This window comes from Vidua chalybeata, chromosome 3, assembly GCF_026979565.1.
Source record: "Vidua chalybeata isolate OUT-0048 chromosome 3, bVidCha1 merged haplotype, whole genome shotgun sequence".
Taxonomy (NCBI): Eukaryota; Metazoa; Chordata; class Aves; order Passeriformes; family Viduidae; genus Vidua; species Vidua chalybeata.
In genome coordinates, this window is record NC_071532.1 from 12035791 (window position 1) to 12055787 (window position 19997).

Below are 19997 nucleotides of genomic sequence, written 5' to 3' on the forward strand. Positions count from 1 at the left end.
GCAAAAATCTGCAAAACCAGACCTGAAGGCAAGAGAGAAGGGTTTTGCTTGTTTTTATTTTTAAATTTGTGTGTATGATTCCCTATAACCCCTCCCTGCCATCAGCCAGTATTTCTGCTGCAAGACAGCTTTAAGGGAGGGGGAAAGAAGTAGTAGATGATGGGGGTATGGAATGGGGCATGGTGGTGTTGCTAAGGAAAGAGGAGGCTGGATTTTGGTCTTCTATTTCAACCCACAAAATCACAGAAAACCAGGCATCCTACACATTTTCCCACAGGAGGAAGAGCAGGACTTCTGTGTTGAAGTGAACCCTATAACTCCATTATACCTCGTTGGTGCAACACGTGCGTGGAAGAGAGTCTGAAGCTGGAAAGCTGATGCTTGGTCTGGCTGGGCTCCCTGCATGACCTCCCACTTATCTGGGGAAAGGGGGAGAGGCATTGCTTGACTTTCCAGCTGCAGGGTTTTTTTCCCCATAGAACTCATGTTTTGTTGCCTCTCACAGGAAAGATATATATGGGTTTTTTAATAAAAACAAGTTATTTTGAACATTTTTCTTGTGGACATGTAACAATATTCAGCTCTGAGCTCTAGTTTCATGTACCTAATCAATGCAAGCAAATTCCTGCCTTCAAGTTTTCCTCATAATTACTTGCAGCTCCTGCAGAGAAGAAGCAAGTAGAGACCAGAAATAAATGCCCAGTCAGGTTAGATGGCAGAGTGAAACACTAGAATAGCCTGTGTAAGGAATACTTGGAAGTATTTAGAAAAACTCTCAGGCAGCTTTACAGTGAATTCAGAGGTTTAACCCTGTCTTTGATGCAAGAGGGCTTTTAAGTAGTCTAGGGAAGATACAAACTTGCTTTTCTTAGTTACCTTAGTTCTTAGACATCATTCTATGAAAAATTCTTAGGAAGTGCCCCTAAATAGGTGTAGTCTGAAAATCTGGAAAGGTAGTAAGTTATTTCAAGTCATTCTTCCACAGACAGGCACAGACTCTAGACTATGCCACCTGTCAGTCTGTCTTTAGCCTTATTTTTGCATTTTTTAGAATGCTTTCCCCAGTGTTCTGTGCAGTGCAGTCATTCATCATGCAGCCATTCACCCTGTTTGCTCTTTGAAATGATGGTCACAGCTTGCCCATTTGTCGTGCTTTTATTTGTGTTGGAGAGTTTGCTATGCTTTTACCATATATACCCATAAGAATTTTCTGAGTTCTTTTTCTTGGTGTTGCCTTGATTCAGAGATTAAAGGAAATGAAGAGATTAAAGGAAATGAAGAATGTCATGGAGGGAAACAGTTCTGTAGCTCTTTAAATAAGGTTATGCACTTATTTGAGAATTTACAAATTATTGTTCCTATTGAGTCAATGCAGAATTATGCTTTTAATGAAACTTTAAAATAGGTAATTTATAGTTAATCTTGTAAGCAAATGTTTCCATGAGTATCACATGATCACAGAATGGATAAGGTTGGAAGGAGCCACAGGTCATCTGATCCTTATCAAGAATAGTTAGTTAAAGGAATTACTAACACCCTCTACAGAATACCAGTGTTAACTGCTTTAATGACTCATTATTGCAAAACTTTGAGGTGTAAGTCTCAGTAAATTCTGTGTGTTTTCCTTCTTCCATTAAATGTTATTTTTCATGTTATGACTTACAGTTCAGCTCTGCCTTGGAGATTTTTTTCCTAGTTACTTGTTCTGGAAGTGCTGGCATTGGAGCAGCTCAGATTTGTGCAGTGGAAGGCAAGGAAACAATCTACTCTTGCAGGAGGTAGGGGTATTTTTTGAAGCAAGATGAGTGCATTTTTTTATTTCAGAGAGGTAAAAAAGCTCAAAATTCCTACGCACACAGGGTATCCATATTAAGTATTTGAAGTCATGATTTCTCTCTGCCATCAGCTTCTTCTGAAGCCAGTTGTAATGCACTGCAAGGAGTCTGCCTTCAAAGCAGGGAATGGAGATTTCAAGTTCCTTTGGTTTTTCTCCTTCCTTTGCCTTAATTGTTTGACAGTATCACTGGAGGAATTGCTTTGAAAGGTAGGAACCCTCACAATGTGGCTGATCATGTATTATCAGTTCAGCTGTGGTGTTGAAACTCCAAAACCACATTAAAGGGGCAAATGAATCTTCTTTTCTTCCCTCTATGCAGTTGATTTCTGCTTGTACAGTATGACTGGTGTACAAAGGAAGAAATTTCCTCTGATCATCTCTGTACTGTGAAGGAGGGAGGAGAGTGTGAATGGGTGACCTTGTGTGGCTGAGCCACACAGCAGGTTGCTGGGTAATAAATTTCTGTGGAAGGTTGTGGAAGTAAGCTGGTGACACAATGCAAGAGTAGCACAAACTGACACTACTTGTCATTGCTTGAGATCCGCAAGGAGAAAGGAGACTAGGAAGAGGGGGAAAGAAAGAGTAGGGAAGATGAGGGAAAGAAACATGTTAAGAAATTAGAGACTGGCAGATGGTATTTACTGTGTTTAAATACAGTGATGTTCAGTGCCTGCTTTGTGTTCCTGCAGCAGCCGCCTGAGCACGTCAGTGACAAATGGCATGTGAGGTGAGGGATAGGGACCTATTTCTGTGATATTTATTCAAACAAAAATCCTGCTTATGTGAAGCCTGAAAAATCAAAGCACATCTAGAAATAATTTTGCATGTGCTTTTTTGAAATGTATTTAAAACTGAATATATAAAACTGAAGAGCTCTATGCATGTGGCACACCTGTATAGTGAGATTCACAGTATGTTAGTAGTTTTGTTCAAATTCCTTAGTAAAAGACGAAAATAAAAAAATCCACACTTGAAGTGGGATGACTTTCCTCAGATAAAGGTGGCTTTTTTGTCAGGACAGTCTTATCATCGTCATCTCTGCCTTTTTGGTTTTCTTTCCCAGGGAATAGATTTAATGGCAGGAGGTGTTAAAAAGAGGGAAAGTCATGTGGCAGTCATTTTTTCTCTTAGTTGGATTCCTAGTTAAGCCAAAGATCTAATCCTGTCACTAATTTCCTTTCTTTTCTGTGATGGCGTTCTGCCCTAAGATATGAATGTAGATTCTGCAGAAGTTTGGGAATTACAATGGGATGTTGTTTTTTTTTTTTCCCTGGCCATTATTCAATTTTGCTGTGTTTCAGGGAGTGGAGGGCTTTTATTTCCAGTATAAATCCAATAGAAATCTACAACCTTAGAAAGATGTAACATTAAGTGTGTTTCACAAGGCAGCTCTTTGCAGGGGAAGTCCTCAAGGTATTTGCTTCTGTATCTTCACAGTTGCCTCACTGAGATGTGAACACCTTTGGTTTTCACTGAAAAATTAGTCTACAGCCAGTGAAATCTGCCATTCCCTGGTTTGCATATAGCAGTTTAGGTATCCCTCCACATCTCAGGCTATTGTTTTGATGCATAATAGCATGCATTAAATAATAATGTACTCCTGCTGCAGTAGTAGTCACATTCCCTGATAAGAAGTAAGCAGGTGGACTGACAAGTTATTTATCTGTATCATAAACACATTTATCATATTAAGGTAATGTTGCCTGAATAGAGGTTGTCTATTAGCCTGCCTGTAGCACTGTTAGGTAGAATTCATTCACATTGTTTATGCCTGTTCTCCAGTGTACAGCACAATGTCATCCAAGAGCTTCAGGCAGATAATTTTACTCATGATGGCTGGAAATGTAGACCTGTTCCTGTCTGGTTTAGATGTGACCAATAGGAGACCAAAATGGAGAGAAATTCAAATGTGTTTCAAAGACTGGCCTGGTTTTGATCTTTTCTGAGGTGAATGAGCATTTTTGGTGCCTTCAGACTTATCTTAAGCCAAGAGAGCATCTTGGATGTCTCATCCTTCCAGCAGAGGCATTCATGTGGCACCAGAGAGATATGCTTCACTTAACAAAGAATAACCCCTTGCATTAGACCTTTGCTTTGGTTCAGAACTTTCCTGACAGCTTTGACAGGAGGCAAACGTGTTCCTTAACTCTTTTTTAGTCTCAGACAGACAGCTTTCATTTAGTCCCACAGTACCCCCAGCTCAAGATATGGGTTGCTTTAGGAGAGCCATTGTTTTTGGTTTTCTTTTTCCATCTCTGTGGAGATAGAGCTCTCCAAGTTTCATGGCTTTACTGACTCACCTCAACTTCCTGTGCTCCAGACCAGAGCGATTTCGCTAAATAAAGTTTGATTCACAAGTCTTGTGGTCAGACATAAAGTTCCAAGTGAAACAAATACAAAGTGTACAGTACAAGCCTGTGCTTGATAATGGGATAAGCAAATAGGAAATGAAAGGCATATGATAGTCACTAGGATACTGCTGAGAAACCAGTTTCCAGCTTGTAAAGATAGCTGTGTTTTAAACAGCCCTCTTACGTGTTCTTCATTATAGCACTTTCTTTGCCACATGCCATTGAGGTGACTGATACTTTCAACATGTTACTGATTTGTGGTTTTGCAGATACTGTGTACATTCACATATTTCTTCTTCTTTGTTTCAGAGATGGTGATGTTGCTGGAATGGTGGTCAGGCACTGATTGCACCCTTTACACTGACCCAGAGAGTTACCACAAGTACGGGAAGGAGAATGCCATCGTAATCCTTAATCACAACTTTGAAATTGACTTTCTCTGTGGTTGGAACTTTTGTGAGAGATTTGGGGTCTTGGGGGTGAGTTACTTAGTATTTAAGATAAATCTCCTTGGATGTGAAAGAAACACCAAAATAAGTTAATTGTGTTTTTGAATTAACAGATCTGTGCTCGAATTTCACCTGGCTGCTGTTCAGAATTAGAGGTGAACCTAAAGCAGTGCAGTGCAAGTATGTGGAGACAGGATGATGGCTCAGGAAACCACAGACATTTTAAAAGCATTGTAGTTAAAGCTGATGAGGAAATATTTTCTTAACCTATGGGGAGATCATTTCAGTTATTTCTCTCTGTGTGTTTACTAAGTAACTATTGCAGTTCATTGTGCTGCATAAAGATGAGCTATGCCGTGATTCTTTCCCAGTTTAATTACAGAATTTGTTTGCTTTTTCCAGTGTAATCTTACAAATCCACAGCTCAGGTTTGAATGATGTGTAGCCTGCCTCTCTCAGAATGAAAGAGCAGCCATCTTAAGTGAAAGCAGTGACCAGCTAACAGCAGTAAGAGATGGGGAGGAATGAGTTATTCATGCTTGAATACACTGCTGCATTAAGCTAGGAGTTCATGTGCATTTGTTTTCAGGGCTGCTTTTTTGTTTCCCCTGTCAGATCATGGGGCTAATTCAAGCCCCCATCTAAATCAAGCTGAGTTCATTCTGTAATGATATTCTCTGTCTATAAAGAATTTAGATAAGAGTACCTCCCTCATAAGGAAGAAAACCAATGACTCATTTTGGCAGTGTTCTTCAGCATCCTTTTAGCTTTGATACTGGCCACTGTATAAAGTCCTGACCTTGGATTGTGTGAACCTCTGATTTTTGTGGCCTTCCCTTTGGATTCCTTGCATTTTCTGGACATTTAGGCAACACTCCTGTCACTTTCAAATTACAATAATGGCAGTCTGTTTAACAGAAGCATTAAAAGGGGCCTTAAAAGTGGAGGAAAGTGAACCGAAGCATTACAGGCTCTTTGTGTAACTGAAATGGCTGTTGGCTTCTGAGTAACTTCTGCCATATTGTCTAGGACGTGAGCACAGAGCTGGAGGATGGCATGGAACAGTAGGGAGATGTAGGGAAACCTGTTCCTATCAGGCAAATGTAAGTGCAAAAAACAGTGGTGCTGTAGTACAGTCTGTCTAATTTTGTCAGCCAAATGGCTTCAGTTCTCTAAATAAAGCTGTGTTTTTGAGGGTCAGGTGCTTCTTCAGAAAACACCAATGTAGAAGATGGAGAGATTGTTTCTGTACAAAGTAATAGGCGCCTACAAGGTCAAAATATCTTGTTTTACGTTGTTGCTGTGTAGTTGGCTGGAATCATACCAGCTGCATTTTTTTTAATAGTTTCCCAAGTTATTAAGGATTCTGTTTTAGTTTTTTATGTTGTTGCCTACACATAAGGAAACCACAATGTAGAAACAACTGCTGAAATTACTATGCTGCACTCACTGAAAATAATTTTTCCTTTTTTTGGTTGCTTGCATATGTTACTCAGTTTACATTTATGCTAATATTAGGATTATTTTAGGAACTATATATGATATATGCTGGTTGTGGTTTTGCTTTTTTTTTTTTTAACAACAAAACAAAAACAAATAAAAAACCCAAACTACCAACACAAAACCATTTCAGTCCTGAGTAATGTACTGTGGTTTTACTTCCCAGAAACTGTTCCCAGAAGAAATAGTTTTCACGTGCTCTCATTTGCATAGATGTCTTTACTTAACAAAGCAGTACATTTCCCTCTTGGGGCAACCAGCCCAAGTTCTTCTTAAGGCAGGTTAAAAAAGCTCATAAAGGAAAAAAAAAAAAAAAAAAACATAAAAAATGGAAAAAAACATAAAGAATGGGAAATACCAAACTGATTTTCCTGATTGAATTGCCTATATTGCTATACTGGTACTTGTCTTGGGCCAGTGCAAGGGTAGATGATTGTGCAGTGATGAGGGGTGTAGGTTGGTTTGACTTGTGCTGCCTTACATGAGCTTCCACTGTGCAAAATTTCAGGGCAAGGTGTGGCAGCACAGTTAGGAACATAAGAACCTTTAGGGCTGACATTTAGGAAAAGAGTTATAGGAAAGAGGCAAGTCCACAGGGGACTTCCTGAGGTGTCAGAGCCTCCAGTGTTTTGTAGCTCAGGGACTTTGTGAGCCAATGGGTGTTTATATTTAATGATGTTTAATTGTATACTCCGTGGAGTTTCTGTGCAAACTTTGGGTATCAGCCAACACCTTACTCAGCTTATCTCACGTCCACTGCTGCGGAAAGGAAATCTTGCACATGCAGTCTCCTGCGTCAGTTATGATGCTTGTCTGCCCTGTTTGGCCATGTTTTAGAAACTCTTTCTATCTCTTTTTTGCTTTAACTAATCCAGTGAAGAGAGGAGAAATGACTGGGGAGGGGGAAGAGGGAGAAGGTGAAGCCAGTTTAGAGCCAAAGGGGGTGGAACTGACTGTGTTTGACTTCAGCAGGCAGAATGGCTGTGTTGTGACATCCAGTTGTGCCCTGCAGCTCTGGCAGCCAACAGTAACACTCTTAAGAGTGTCACAAGCATGTTCAAACTCTCAGTATTTTGCAGCTTGAATAGTTCTTTAATGAAGCCCTTAAATGTTACAATTTTTTGCTTGGTTGTTGTGGTGTAACCATCCAGGCAGCTAAACACCACACAGCCACTTGCTTACTCCCTGCCCCCTGTGGGATGGGGAAGAGAACTGGGGGAGGGAGGGGAAGGAATTTGGGGTTGAGTTAGAGTTTAATAGGACAGAAAAGGAAGGGACAAAAATAATGATAATGAATGATGGTGATAAAAGAATCAGAGCGTATAAAACAAATTATCCACCATGGAGTTGTTCACCACAGTCCAGTTCTTTAGCAGCAGTCCCCAGCCATCTTTCCCCCTAGTTTATATACTGAGCATAACAACAAATGGTATGGAATATCCCTTTGGCTAGTCTGAGTCAGCTGTCCTGCTGTGTCTCTTCCCAGCTCTTTGTGTCCGCCAGTCTTTTCGCTGGCAGGGTGGTGAGAAGCCAGAGTCCTTGATGTAGTGTAAACACTGCTTAGCAACAACTAAAACATCCATGTATTATCAACATTATTCTCCTCCTAAACCCAAAACACAGCTACTGGGAAGAAAATTAGCTCTATTCCAGCTGAAATCCAGACATTGTTTATTGAAAACAATTGAAAACAATGATAAACATCTTAAATCTGTCTCGCCTCTTTGGTTCCCAAAAAAAAAGTCTTTCCCTTTTGAAAATTGCCCTTCCTGGTCTTAGTTGAAACGTTCAATCTGTGCATTTGTCTGCTCCTTTTCTTGTCTATCTTCTCCTGGACTAGCTTTCCCCTTATAACCAAATTGCCACAATCCCTACAATTTTATAAAACTCTATCAGTGTGGCTTTGATTTATCATTGTCGTTTAGGATTTGGGTTTTTTTGATGTTTCTTGGAGATGCAGTGGGAGTGGCATAGTCTCTTGCCTGTTTTTAGTTTTGTAAACCTGAGTGTTCTTCTAAGGACTCAGATCTTGGCATCTTGTATGGAGGAGGTTCTCTGCTGTCTGCTGTGTCCTTCCCTTTTCCTGTCTGTGACAGTCCAGTCCTAGGATTTACCTTATTAGTTGGGACAGCCTAGCCCCTGTGTCCCCATTCAAATGCATTAGTAGCCTTTAGTTTCCTCAAGGTGTGTTGCTAACCATCCTCTTGAAAAAAGACCCACAGGACACCAGAACTCAAAATCAGGACATGGTCAAGTTCTGAAGAGGGAGCTATTATTCAGGATTCTTATCAAAAGCACTTTAATATGCTCCCTGCCTGGATTCACTACTTTGTTGTTCTGTCTGATGAAGCAGCAATAAAATACCTTTGTTAGTCATTTTAACAGCCATTTGTCTGAGATGAAGACATTAATATTGGCAAAAAAATGCCTGTGCTTTAAAGCTAAACCTGCTGGTTTTAACCTTAACTACCTGTTCCATATGTCAGGATACTTAATTTTATTTGAGAGTTGCTTATGTTGAAGCTTGCTATTTGAAAAGCTGAGTGTGGCTTAAATGTAGGCGTGAGAAGATACTTTTTTATATTATTTTATGAGACTAATAGGTGTGTGGGTACAATAGGTTGTTTGTGCATTTTAATATATTCACACATTTTTAAACTAGATTTGAAGTGGTAAAGGGACAAAATCAGGCTTACTAGTGTAGTACATCTGTGTAACATTTCCAACATGGAGAAGTTTTGTTCAATATGAAGCATGAGGAATTAGGAGCATAACTAAATTTGTGAAATGATGGCTTTGAGTGACTGAAGAAAGATACTTTGCCATCATGATGTCCCAGAGAATATAATATGAAGGAGTGACATATTTCAAAAGTAGAGCAGTCGGAATATTGAAAGTATGTCAGTGCTGAAGGCAGCCTGCACAGCAAATAACTTACAAGGCAGATTGCTGTTGCTAACAGTTTGCACTACAATGAGCTTGTTTTAAAAATCAGGAACAAGTTTTGTTGGACACTTCCAGCTTTCACGTTGATTTCATGCTGTTTGTTATGTTCTTGAAACAAGAGGTGTTGAATAACTGAGGCTGGACATACAGAATCCAGATTTTCTTTCTTTGACAGCATAGTTGCACAAATGCACTAAAGCAAGTTTGTAAAAGTACTTTTTTTACGGTGATGCTGGTGCAGTCATTCACAAAGGAGAACTTCATGGGTATTTCATTTGAGCAACCTTGGCCAAAATAAATTAACCTGGATTAAAATGTTAGTATTGTAGATAAGTTGTCCCTGTCCACTGGTAATTTCATTAAACATCTGTTGAAATTACACAGTTCCGAGGGATGAAAATGTTTGACTTCCTTCAAGAAGGCAACTTCTGTGCAACAAATCAGCACTTTTTAATGATTATTTTTCTGTTGAACAAGCTGAATTTTAATATTAAAGGCAACTGTCACATGTTTACCAAAGCACTTTAGTAAAGGAAATGTTAGTGGCTGAAGTCAACTAGAGTTGTGCTTTTCCCCCCAGGTATTTTCACAGGAGCAGTGCATGGGTAGATGACTGAAACAGAACAGCTCGTTATACCTCTAGTTATTGTAAGAGGGATCACAGAATCACAGAACATGCAGAGTTGGAAGGGACCCATAAGGATTATCGAATCCAGCTCCTGGCCCTGCACAGCACCATCCCCAGGAATCCCACCAGGTGCCCAAGAGTGTTCTCCCAATACTTTGTGAACTCTGTCAGGCTGGTGCTGTGACCACTTCCCTGGGGAGCCTGTTCCGGTACAAAACCCTTTGGGGTGAAGATCCTTTTCCTAATATCCAACCTAAGCCTCCCCTGGCACAACTTCAGGCCATTCCCTAGGGTGCTGTCACTGGGCACCACAGAGCAGAGATCAGTGCCTGCCCCTCCTCTTCCCCTCATGAGGAAGGTGTAGCTGCAGTGAGGTGTCCCCTCAGTCTCCTCCAGGCTGGACAGACCAAGTGAGCTCAGCTGCTCCTCATACAGCTGCTCCTCAAGGCCCTTCACCATCCTCGTGGTCCTCCTTTGGACACTCTCTAACAGTTCAATGCCTTTTTTACATCGTGTCACCCGACACTGTCCCCAGCACTCGAGGTGAGGCTGCCCCAGCTCAGAGCAGAGCAGGACAATCCCCTCCCTTGCCTGGCTGGTGATGCTGTGCCTGATGCCCCCCAGGACAGGGTTGGCCCTCCTGGCTGCCAGGACACTGCTGACTCTTGTTCAACTCGCCATCAACCAGGACCCCAGGTCCCTTTCTGTGGCACTGCTCTCCAGCATCTCATTCCCCAGTAGCAGCAGCAGCTTCTGAAGGGCAGCTTCTGAAGCTTCTAATGTATTCCTCCATCACAAGAACAGCCTTGCCAGCATAATGCACTGAGGAGTTTCCTTTGTCTAATTAGTTCTGTCGTTAGCATTCCTTCTACTCCTAGAACAGATGGGTGTATAAAATACTGTGAGGTGATTTAGTTTATTTTTATGTGCATCTAAGGAGTCATACTCACACGTGTCTAAAAGAGCACTTTTAAATTTTATAAATGCATCAGCAGAGTGAAGGAATAAGAGCATGCCTCAGGGAGGAGTTCAGACATCTGTTGTGCTTTTTGGTTATACCAGTGCTACAGAGCACCTTATCTCACAGTACCATTTCTTGATTTCACTGAGCCAGGTGTAACTTCTCTCCTGCCTCTTGTGTAACTCATGCTCTTCTTAAAATATGTAAAGTATTAGAAAATAGTTATGGTGAAATAGTCATTTAGCTATCTTTTTAGACTGTAATTTCTGCACTTTAAAGTCTGTAGGAGGATTATTACATTGTCTCTTCAGACACTGTTATGGAGGTCTTGTGCACTCTATGCAGAGTACACTCAGATTAGTTTATGGTAGTTCTTATGACTCTGAACACTTACTTTAAATAAACTTTAAGAACATGTTGAGGTTTCTATTCTTTTGTGGGGTGGGGGTGATGATATGGCTGCTGTTGACCTCCTTGTGCAGGAAGGTGGTAAAAGGAGAGGCTGTTTCTCTGTGCCCAGTTTGGGGAGCTGGAAGAGGAGGCTGGGTTCAGTGTTGCTGCTGTCATGTAACAGGGACTAATGTACAACATGGCTTGAAACTGAAATTACTGCAGCTGCTTCTCAGGGGAGCAGTGCATTTGGAATCTTGATCTGAGCCCATCACTGAAATGATGAAATTCTCAAATGCTCAAGAGGGAGCACTATTATTATTACAAAGCATTAAATCATTTGATAGAGATGGTTCCTGCATTCTTAGAAATGGAACTCTCTGTCATCCTCTGTTCAGCTTCTGTGTAACAGTTGCTGGTGAAGCTGTGTGATGTGCACTTGCCTTCCAGTCTTACGAGCTTTTAGATTGCTTAATTATTTAAGGTATTTTCCTTCTCAAGGAAGAAAAGCAGATGAAAAAAATGAGCTGACATAAAGAATTAGGTCAAGTCTCTTCCTGTAGCAGCCAAATGAACAAGAGTGACTAAAAAAATTAAAGGAAGTATTTTCTGTTGATGGTAACTTCTACCAATAAGTAATTTCTAGTCAAATGTCATGTCCTGGAATCCATCTGCAGAGCTTTTTGATGGGCTAACTTAAAATAATATCATGGTCAAAAACTGGACTGTAACTACTCCCATCTTTCTTCTAAGGAAATGTCACAGTTTTTTAGGAAATGCTGAAGCAACAATTTCTTTATGAACACAGCACTCACATGTGACATTTTATTGATTAAATAACCAAGTGAAATGTAAGACAGCTCACTAGGGTAGGCTGGCTTGGAAGACAGGAAAGGAGCACATGGAATCAGTTCTCCTGCCCTAGAGGATGTTAGTCTGAGATGATCTCAGAGTTAAATTCTGGAGTAGGATTAATATACAGAGCATGTTGAATGCTTGATAAATCACAGACTTCCTGTGGAGTGTCTGGACCAGTCACTTCAGTGTCTGTCACACATGTGAGACAGGAAGAATGGGGGTTTTTTTGTGTCTTCCTACTCCAGAAGCATGCTTTGAAGAGAAATTTGCTACTTGAAGTATGCCCTTTCATAAACAAAACTGAACACAAATTAAGTATTCTTATTGCTGCTGTTGTTTCTAGTGTTTAAGGTTTCTTCTATTGGTAAACCATGTGTGCATAGCATCAGTATGTTGTGCTGCACTGGCTCTATGACTCTGCTTTTTATTTTCTTCTCTCTTTTTTTTCCCCTCCATGTTGAGATGTATAGTTTCACGGTATCTTAAAGGAACTTGAGCTGCCACTGCCAGGATCTGATTGAATTAAGAATTTTCATTAATACAGCTGAGGTCATTTGCATGGATTGAAGGAATTTGGTTTCTCTTTTGGGTTTCAGTGTTTGGGTAGGAGAGAGCAACACAAACTCATATATATATATATAATTCCAGAAGTCTTCCATGCAGATACCTGAGATTAGATTTGACTGTTCTGTCATATGAGAGAAACTTATTTTTCTTTGTTTTGCTTTTACACTGATTTTAAAACTGGGTCTGGTCAATATAAATGGGTATCTTCATGTCTAACTATGCAAGTCTCATACCCACAGTGCACTCTTTAAGTGGTTTAACTCTGACTTGCTTTGATTCTGTCTTGCAGAGTTCCAAAGTGCTTGCAAAGAAGGAGCTCTCCTACATGCCTATCATTGGCTGGATGTGGTATTTCCTAGAGATTGTCTTCTGCAAGCGCAAGTGGGAGGAAGATCGGAAAACTGTGGTACAGAAGTTGCTCAATCTCCGTGACTACCCTGAAAACTTTTGGGTGAGTGATGCTTAACAAATGGAGTGTGAGGTAGCAGGAATACCTGCTACCAAACAGAGTGAGAGGCACAGGCAATATGTGATGCTTACCAGGTTGTTCCTGAGACTTTTGATTCATTAGCTTCCTTGGGAGTATCAGGAGAATACTCTCGACTGAATTTTCTTTGGAGTTTCCCAAGTACTGTGTTATCTGTTTCCTCCTCTGTAGTATGAAGCCCTGCAGATATTACTGCAAAAATAATATTATAGTATAATGAATCCTGCACTGTGATCCACTCAGTAAATTTTGTGGTTCTCTAATTACAGGTGCTGGAGAGGGGTAGATGCAGGGGTTCATGGCTGTGTAACAGATGCATGTGACAATGTTGTACTGAAGTACATCAGCTGTATTTGTTACCTAAGCTCTCCTTTCACCTTAGATTGCAGAGTTAATATATTGGAGTTTTCTCCTTCCCTGTGATTCTACCATTCCTGTGAAGGTGTTTGGTTAGACATGGCCCAGTGGAAGTGGAAGCCACCTGGTCAGAGAAGTGGCCTGAGGTAGCCATTGTCTCTGTTCCAGGGAGAGGCTTGGTGTCACTTTTCAGTAACAACAAAGTCTTACTTTTTGCATCACCGTAATTTTTTAGTATTCACCATGCCTGGTATTTCTTTATCTGAGAATGAAAAGCCTTTGAATTTTTTTCTCTTCTCAGAAATCATAAAAATTGCAGTTCTTCTGAGCTAGTGATGGCAAGAGTGCAATTTAGTTAAAGAAACTGAATCTTAAGCAACATCCCCGGGCCCTACAGAAACTATTGCTGTTTCTTCATGAAGATGTATATGCTGTATTTCTCATGCTCTGAAACAAATTTCTTTTGTTAATTGTCATTGATTTAAATGAGTACTAAGCAATCAAAACTAAACTCTGTGCTTCAGTGTTGAAGTGACTTCCAGGCAGGAGGCTGTCTAGCAAAGGGGTGATTCTGGGATTTTAGTTTTAGTTTCTTTCCAGAGATTTGCCTGTGCTCTGTGATATTCTATACAGGTAGGCAGCTCAACTCTAATCAGTGAGCACAAGCCACCACCATCCTGTAGATACTCCTGTAGAGGGGTTGCTAAAAAGGAGCTATACCTATGTAAGAGAGATAATTGTTGATGTACACCTGGGGTTATTGCAGTGTGGAATTTTAATTTGCTTTTGTATGATGACATAATGTCAAAAAGCATAACAATAGCACCTTGGAAAGTAGACAAGGCAAAGCACACTAAGTGAACTAGAGAGATTTTCTCATCAGTTTCTCTGTGTCTCATCAATCTGAATAACATTATGCATGCAATACACGAGTAAAAGTACTCTTGGATGAGCTAGAACTGAAGCTGGCTGCTTGGCTAGTTTCTTCAGTATCTCTATGTCTTTTTTGGCTACATTTTTGCTGTGGGTTATGAGGACTTACATTGTGTCATTTGGCAGTGCTCTCTGATGTGTTAGTTTGCATTCATGCTTGGCAGAAAGCAGATGAGCAAGTGGTAAATCTCCAGAGATCTGTGTGCTCTCCCCTGCCTGCCAGTGGCAAGATTGTAATTATTCATATCTGAGCACTTCCACTGTGTAGTTCATAAGAGCATGAGCCTTTCAGTTGTCCTGCATGTGCTGCCTTACATCTGTTAACATCTGTCTCATTGGCATCAAAGTTGCTGTTTGAAGTTTTCTATGGACCTCGGGTGCCATAGAGAAAGCAAACAGGTTAGAGTGAGGGCAAGCAAGCTGGGCACTGCAGCATTTCCTAGAAACGTGTCTGGTTTAGACACTTAGCAAGTTTTAGATGCCATGATGTTTGAATACTTAACCATCACAGAGAGACTTGCAACAGGAGTATGTTTTGAGTGTTTTCTAACAGCTTATTAGAGATGGAGTGACTCAGAGAAATCAAGTCATTCTGATGGCAGGTAGCAGAATGTTAAAGAAGAGCTGATGTTAAAGCCTAAAGGCTGAGGTTCAGCCTGGATGGCAAGCTGGATGAGTTTGGATTTGGGGTTTTGGGGTTGTTGTTTTTTTGGTTTTTTTTTTCTTTTTTTTTTTTTGGTTGGGATTTGCTACTTCAGTCAAATAAATTACATAAATGTGTATGTAGCTACACCTGTTCCAGCTAGCCGTGTTAATTTGGGTTGTGCTGGTGGGAATTTGAGAGAACTCTGCTCAGTCAGCAGGAAACCTGAGCTTCTGTCTAACTGTAGTTCTGTCTTGGTTTTAGTTCCTGATTCATTGTGAGGGCACAAGGTTCACAGAGCAGAAGCACCAGATCAGCATGAAGGTAGCTGAAGCCAAAGGTCTGCCCAAGCTCAAGTACCACCTCCTGCCACGAACAAAAGGATTTGCTGTCACCGTGCAGTGTTTGAGAAATGTAGGTAAGGAAAGTCACAGGGGACAATGCTAAATTATTATTTCTTCTAACTGCTGACAGTTTGCCATGCTTTTCTTTTCCCTGTAGCATGTATCCTAGGAGAAAAATTCTGGGATGCTTTCAGAAGCATCTGTTTTTTTCATTAGCCTCTGGTTTTAATAACAGTCCTGAATCAGTTTGTGAGGTTGGTTTTGGTTGGGTTTTTTTTGTTTTGTTTTTTGTTTGGTTTTTTGGGTTTTAATTTATTCTTATGTTTTGTTAACCGTGACTATGTTGAGGAATCTCAGTTACATATTTTGTACCAATTGGTACATATTTTGTTGCATATTTTATACCTATTGCCAAAGAATAGTATTTCTTTGTATTTGCTAAGCAGTTCTATTCTAAATGAAGCAAATGCATCAGTAGAGAATCTGAGATGGTTAAATAATTAATTAAAATAATTTCTTGTGCTAAATGACTACCTCAAATAATGCAATTTTAAAATAAAAAAAATATTCTATTTTAAATTTATGTATAGATTTGCTCTTTAGGGTTTCTTAATGGAGCTGAGGAAGGGGAGTAGGCCTTGACTGAAGATACATGTAGGTGAAATTTATAAACAGTTTCTACATTACAGAACATGAGTAAGTTTTTCTTCACTAACATTGTTTTGAGCTCACAATTTATTTCTGGTTACTTGCATTTGCCAACTTTAAAGTGGCATCATATTGCACATGTTGCCTTTGAAGTGATATTCTTTGACTAATACTATCTATGAAATTATTTGATTAATGCTACTATCAGAGTCTTCTGCTGTGTACTTCACAGGCAAAGGAAATACAGTGCTAAGTAGCTGTAGTGTCACAGGGTCTTTGGGGTCTGGTAGATTTGTGAGTTAGATGGCTGATGTATAAGAAAGAAATAAGTGGTTTCTGGTTTAGAAGAAAATGTTCCAGCTTGACTGAAATTAATGTCAAAACTTCTTTTGTCCTCAAAGACATGTTTTTATGTGGCATATCTGGGATAGCTGCTGTAAGAAAAGCTTCCCAGTCAGCTGGGTTGTTGTCTTATCTATTTCTTCTAAATACCTTCGGGCAAGCCAGGTAGATCATACCACTGTTGTAGCTTCCCAGGCACCCACAACTTTCCACCCCCAAGATGGATAACATAGCTTGGATCCTTTCTGATCCATGAAGAAGAGGTAAGTTATGTGAAGCATCCAGAAACCTCCCAAAGAGCACAGTTTAGCCTTGCCTTTGGAATAAGGGTGACTGTTCTGCTGAGGGCAGGGGGTAGTAGACTTGAGGCACAGAAGAAGGCTTGAGTCAAAACTCTGTGGCCTCTAATGCCCTGAGCTGGGAATCAGGAGCAGGTTCTTTTGGTGGTGATTTTGTTCTTTTCACTGCTCTGTGTAATGCAAGCAAACTATGGCATGATGGTGTGCAAGCAGCTGACTGTGGGAAAACATTCAAAAAGGAAACAACTTTAGGAAATCCAAGTGACATAAAAAGTTTTGGACATTCATGCCACACATTACCATAACACTTACTAGTACTCTAAATATTTGAAATATCTTCAGAAAAAGGAGACTGAGGTTGCTAGATTACTTATTTAGGAGAGTAGAGTATATGTCACTGCCTCAGTCCAGAAGCCATAACTTACTAGATTTAGCAGTGTAAAGCCTGCAGGAAGGCAGTATTTCCCTATGAGGCTTTGAGGAGAAGCAGAGTCATAACTTCTCATACGCAGCAAAACCTTGAGCTTAAAAAACCAACCAACAAAGCTCTGAGAGTTTGATGGCCCCAGGCTGGTGTTGCAGGTTGTTCTAGGTTTGTTGCTTTACTTGCCTTGTTATTTTTTGCAGTGAGAGGGAGATAGAAAGGTTACTGCTTGGGTTGCTGTATGTTTCTCTCCTATAGAGACAAGGGATTCATGTAAAGAGCATCTGAAAACAATGTCTTATTTTTCAGAACTCCTTGTAACATTATTATGTAAAGATAGTAAGTCCATGCAGATGTTTTGAATAGAGAATGTGGGGGCAGTCTCTTTTGACAGTCCATGATCTGGAAATGTAATACTATCTAGAAATTAGGTCATATCCCTGTGCATCTCTAAAAGTGAGGGACTAGTGCTGAGCTGCCTGAGCCCATTTTGGGCTCTGCCATTTAGGCTGGTGCACTTTCTGTTCTCTCACAAGGGTGATGGGCCTGGCTGGAGAGCCTTGCTAAGGGATGTAGCTGCAGCACGACATAGCACTGGAGCCAAGTCACAGGTCTGGGACCAGTTCACAGCTGAGTTCCTGTCCCATTTTTTTTCCTCCTTTCTGACAAGGGTGTGATTCAGCTTGTCAGAGGCTGTAATACTATGGGATGGGTAGATGCTGGTTTCTCTGGCTGTAGGTGTAATTCACCCATGGCAGCAGAGATCACAGGTTGGTCCTCTTCAAAGCTTTGTATCGAGTCTTAATGCTACTTGCTGCAGTCACTCTAGAAAGAGTTCTGAAGTAGTTCTGCAGTAGCTGGAAATAGACATTGGTGACATCAGTCTGGCAAGCCCACCTGTTGTGAAAAACTAAGTTTCAGAAAGAGTTTATTTAATGTGCGTATATTGGAATCTTCCTCCATGCCAGTGATGCCATATCTGTCTGCATAAACAGATGTATTTGGATAAAAATACCTTTCATGCAAAATAACAAGTAAAGAACCTTCCCTCCTAACTAATCACTTTCATAAGTGCTAATGGAATTGTTTTTTCCTTCAGAACTTGCTTTAAGAAGTTCAGCTTTCCATACATAAGTTGATTCTTAAAGAAATTATTTTAATATTTTCTGAACTTGTTCTGATATTTTTGTCAGTGACCATTCCTACCAGTATGGTTTTACAGATGCAGTCCCAGGAATTTAATTTCTAGAAGCTGTTCACTTTCATAATAAATTGCTGTTTGCTACCTGTACAGTTCATGGAAGCAAATGAAAATACAAATCCGTTTCTAAAACAGTAAAAGTTGATGTCTCAAATACTGCAAAAAATCTACTTAACTGTTACTTTTATTGTCTGGTTGCATATCAGGCAGTTCCTTTCAGCTGCTTTTATTTACTAAAGACTTGTACTTAAAAATGTTCTTCACAATGGATTGTAGATAAGCCCAAGTTTTGTTGTGCACCTTTTCCTCCAGTTGTGCATGCTGGGAACTGCTGTCCCAGAGGAAATGCATGAGAATAAATTTCAGGGTGATATTCTCATAGAGTTCATTTTGACAGTGTTTGGGGGTATTGCAATTACTTTTTTTTCCTCCATAAGCTGTATATTAGTCCTGGATTTATGTTTTTTTGTGTGGGTTTTTTTTGTTGGTTTTTTTTGTTTTGTTTTGGTTTGGGTTTTTTTGTTTTGTTTTGTTTTTTTGGTTTTTTTTGTCAAGTGGGTTTCTATTCATCATCCAGAGCAAGTAATGGGAGTTTGAGAGTATGAGTGGTTTTTGATTAAGCTGGCCCAATTAATGAAATGTTAAATCAAAGGATTGTGTCAAGGTGGTGTCACATCAGCAGTACAGTGAATGTCACTGTACTTTCCCTCCCTTTTCCAGTCTTCAGATCATTCTGTGCTATCATGAAGATGCATGTAGCCATAGGCATTGCCTGTAGGTCGATTTGTCAGTCAGTCATCCTGGCATAATCCACCATGGCCACAAAGTAATGCGTGAAATTCAAGAGGACAGTCAAAGTAAGAAAAATCCTCTCTAGATACGTAATCCAAAGATTTTTTTTTTAGGTTGAAGGTAAGAAATTAAATTCTAAATTCTTAAGGACTTAGCTCTCTGTCAAAATGCTGTAGACAAAGCCCAAAGTTAATGATATGACAAAAAAGCTGGGCAGAGATTAGAAAACAGAAACAAAACAAAAAAAAACCTAATCAGTTTTTTGATAGAAAGAAAAAGCTTTAAAATATTTGTGTTTAGTTTTTAATGAAGAAGAGATCTGAGATATAACTCCTTTGAAAAAAATATTTCACAATTGAAGCAAAACTTCGCAATTGCTGCTTGTATTAGCCTGAGAGTGAGACAGTTGCAATGTTTTCAAGAGACTATGGAGGGGTTTTTTTTCACTTGTTTTAGAATGTGAATTTTCTGGTCTCTTTAGCTTTTGGATGAAAAAATCATGAGATGTCCAATTCTAATTATGCAATTACATAATCCATATTTAATGATAACCAGTTTAAGTGTGTCACACAGCATGCTAGTGCTTCTTTGACTATGGATGCTTTCTGGCAAATTTTAATTCCATGTAGACTTTTTCTTGGACACTTTCATTGTTATTCTTTTCCTGCACTCTCTGAATGAGAAAGCTAAAATCTTTAGTTATCTTCAGTTATATCTGGATAACAGAGGTCTGTTTACTCCTGCACATTGCTCTCATTGTCTTGGGTTTGGCACTGCTTTGCACCAAAAGATTTTACTGTGTTATTAAAAGGTACTAGAATGAATATTAAAGTACAGACCAGTTTGAAACTGGAATAGCTTTTTTTTTTTTTCCCCTGGAGAAAAGGAAAGCTCTGTGTAAGACTGTCAGCACATAAAGATGTTACTGTCCATCTGCACAGCAGTTTTTTTCAGAACAGGAGAACTATTTTCCAATGTGTCTCAACAAAAACCCAATTCATATAAAAACTCAAATGTAGATGCCTTGTAAGAGATGGAAG

General features: G+C 39.8%; 1 protein-coding gene across 6 annotated transcripts in view; it reads left to right on the plus strand.

Moving 5' to 3' along the window:
* AGPAT4 (1-acylglycerol-3-phosphate O-acyltransferase 4) overlaps positions 1-19997 on the plus strand; it is a 72299-nt gene that overhangs the window by 34492 nt on the left and 17810 nt on the right. For 5 of the 6 annotated variants that reach the window (XM_053939051.1, XM_053939052.1, XM_053939053.1 and 2 more), the window contains 3 exons: positions 4498-4667; positions 12777-12938; positions 15172-15325. In XM_053939051.1, coding sequence (XP_053795026.1) covers positions 4498-4667; positions 12777-12938; positions 15172-15325 — 486 coding nt within the window. Of the gene's footprint in view, positions 1-1712; positions 1779-4497; positions 4668-12776; positions 12939-15171; positions 15326-19997 lie in introns of those variants that run through there. The other variant, XM_053939057.1, reaches the window with a different exon arrangement.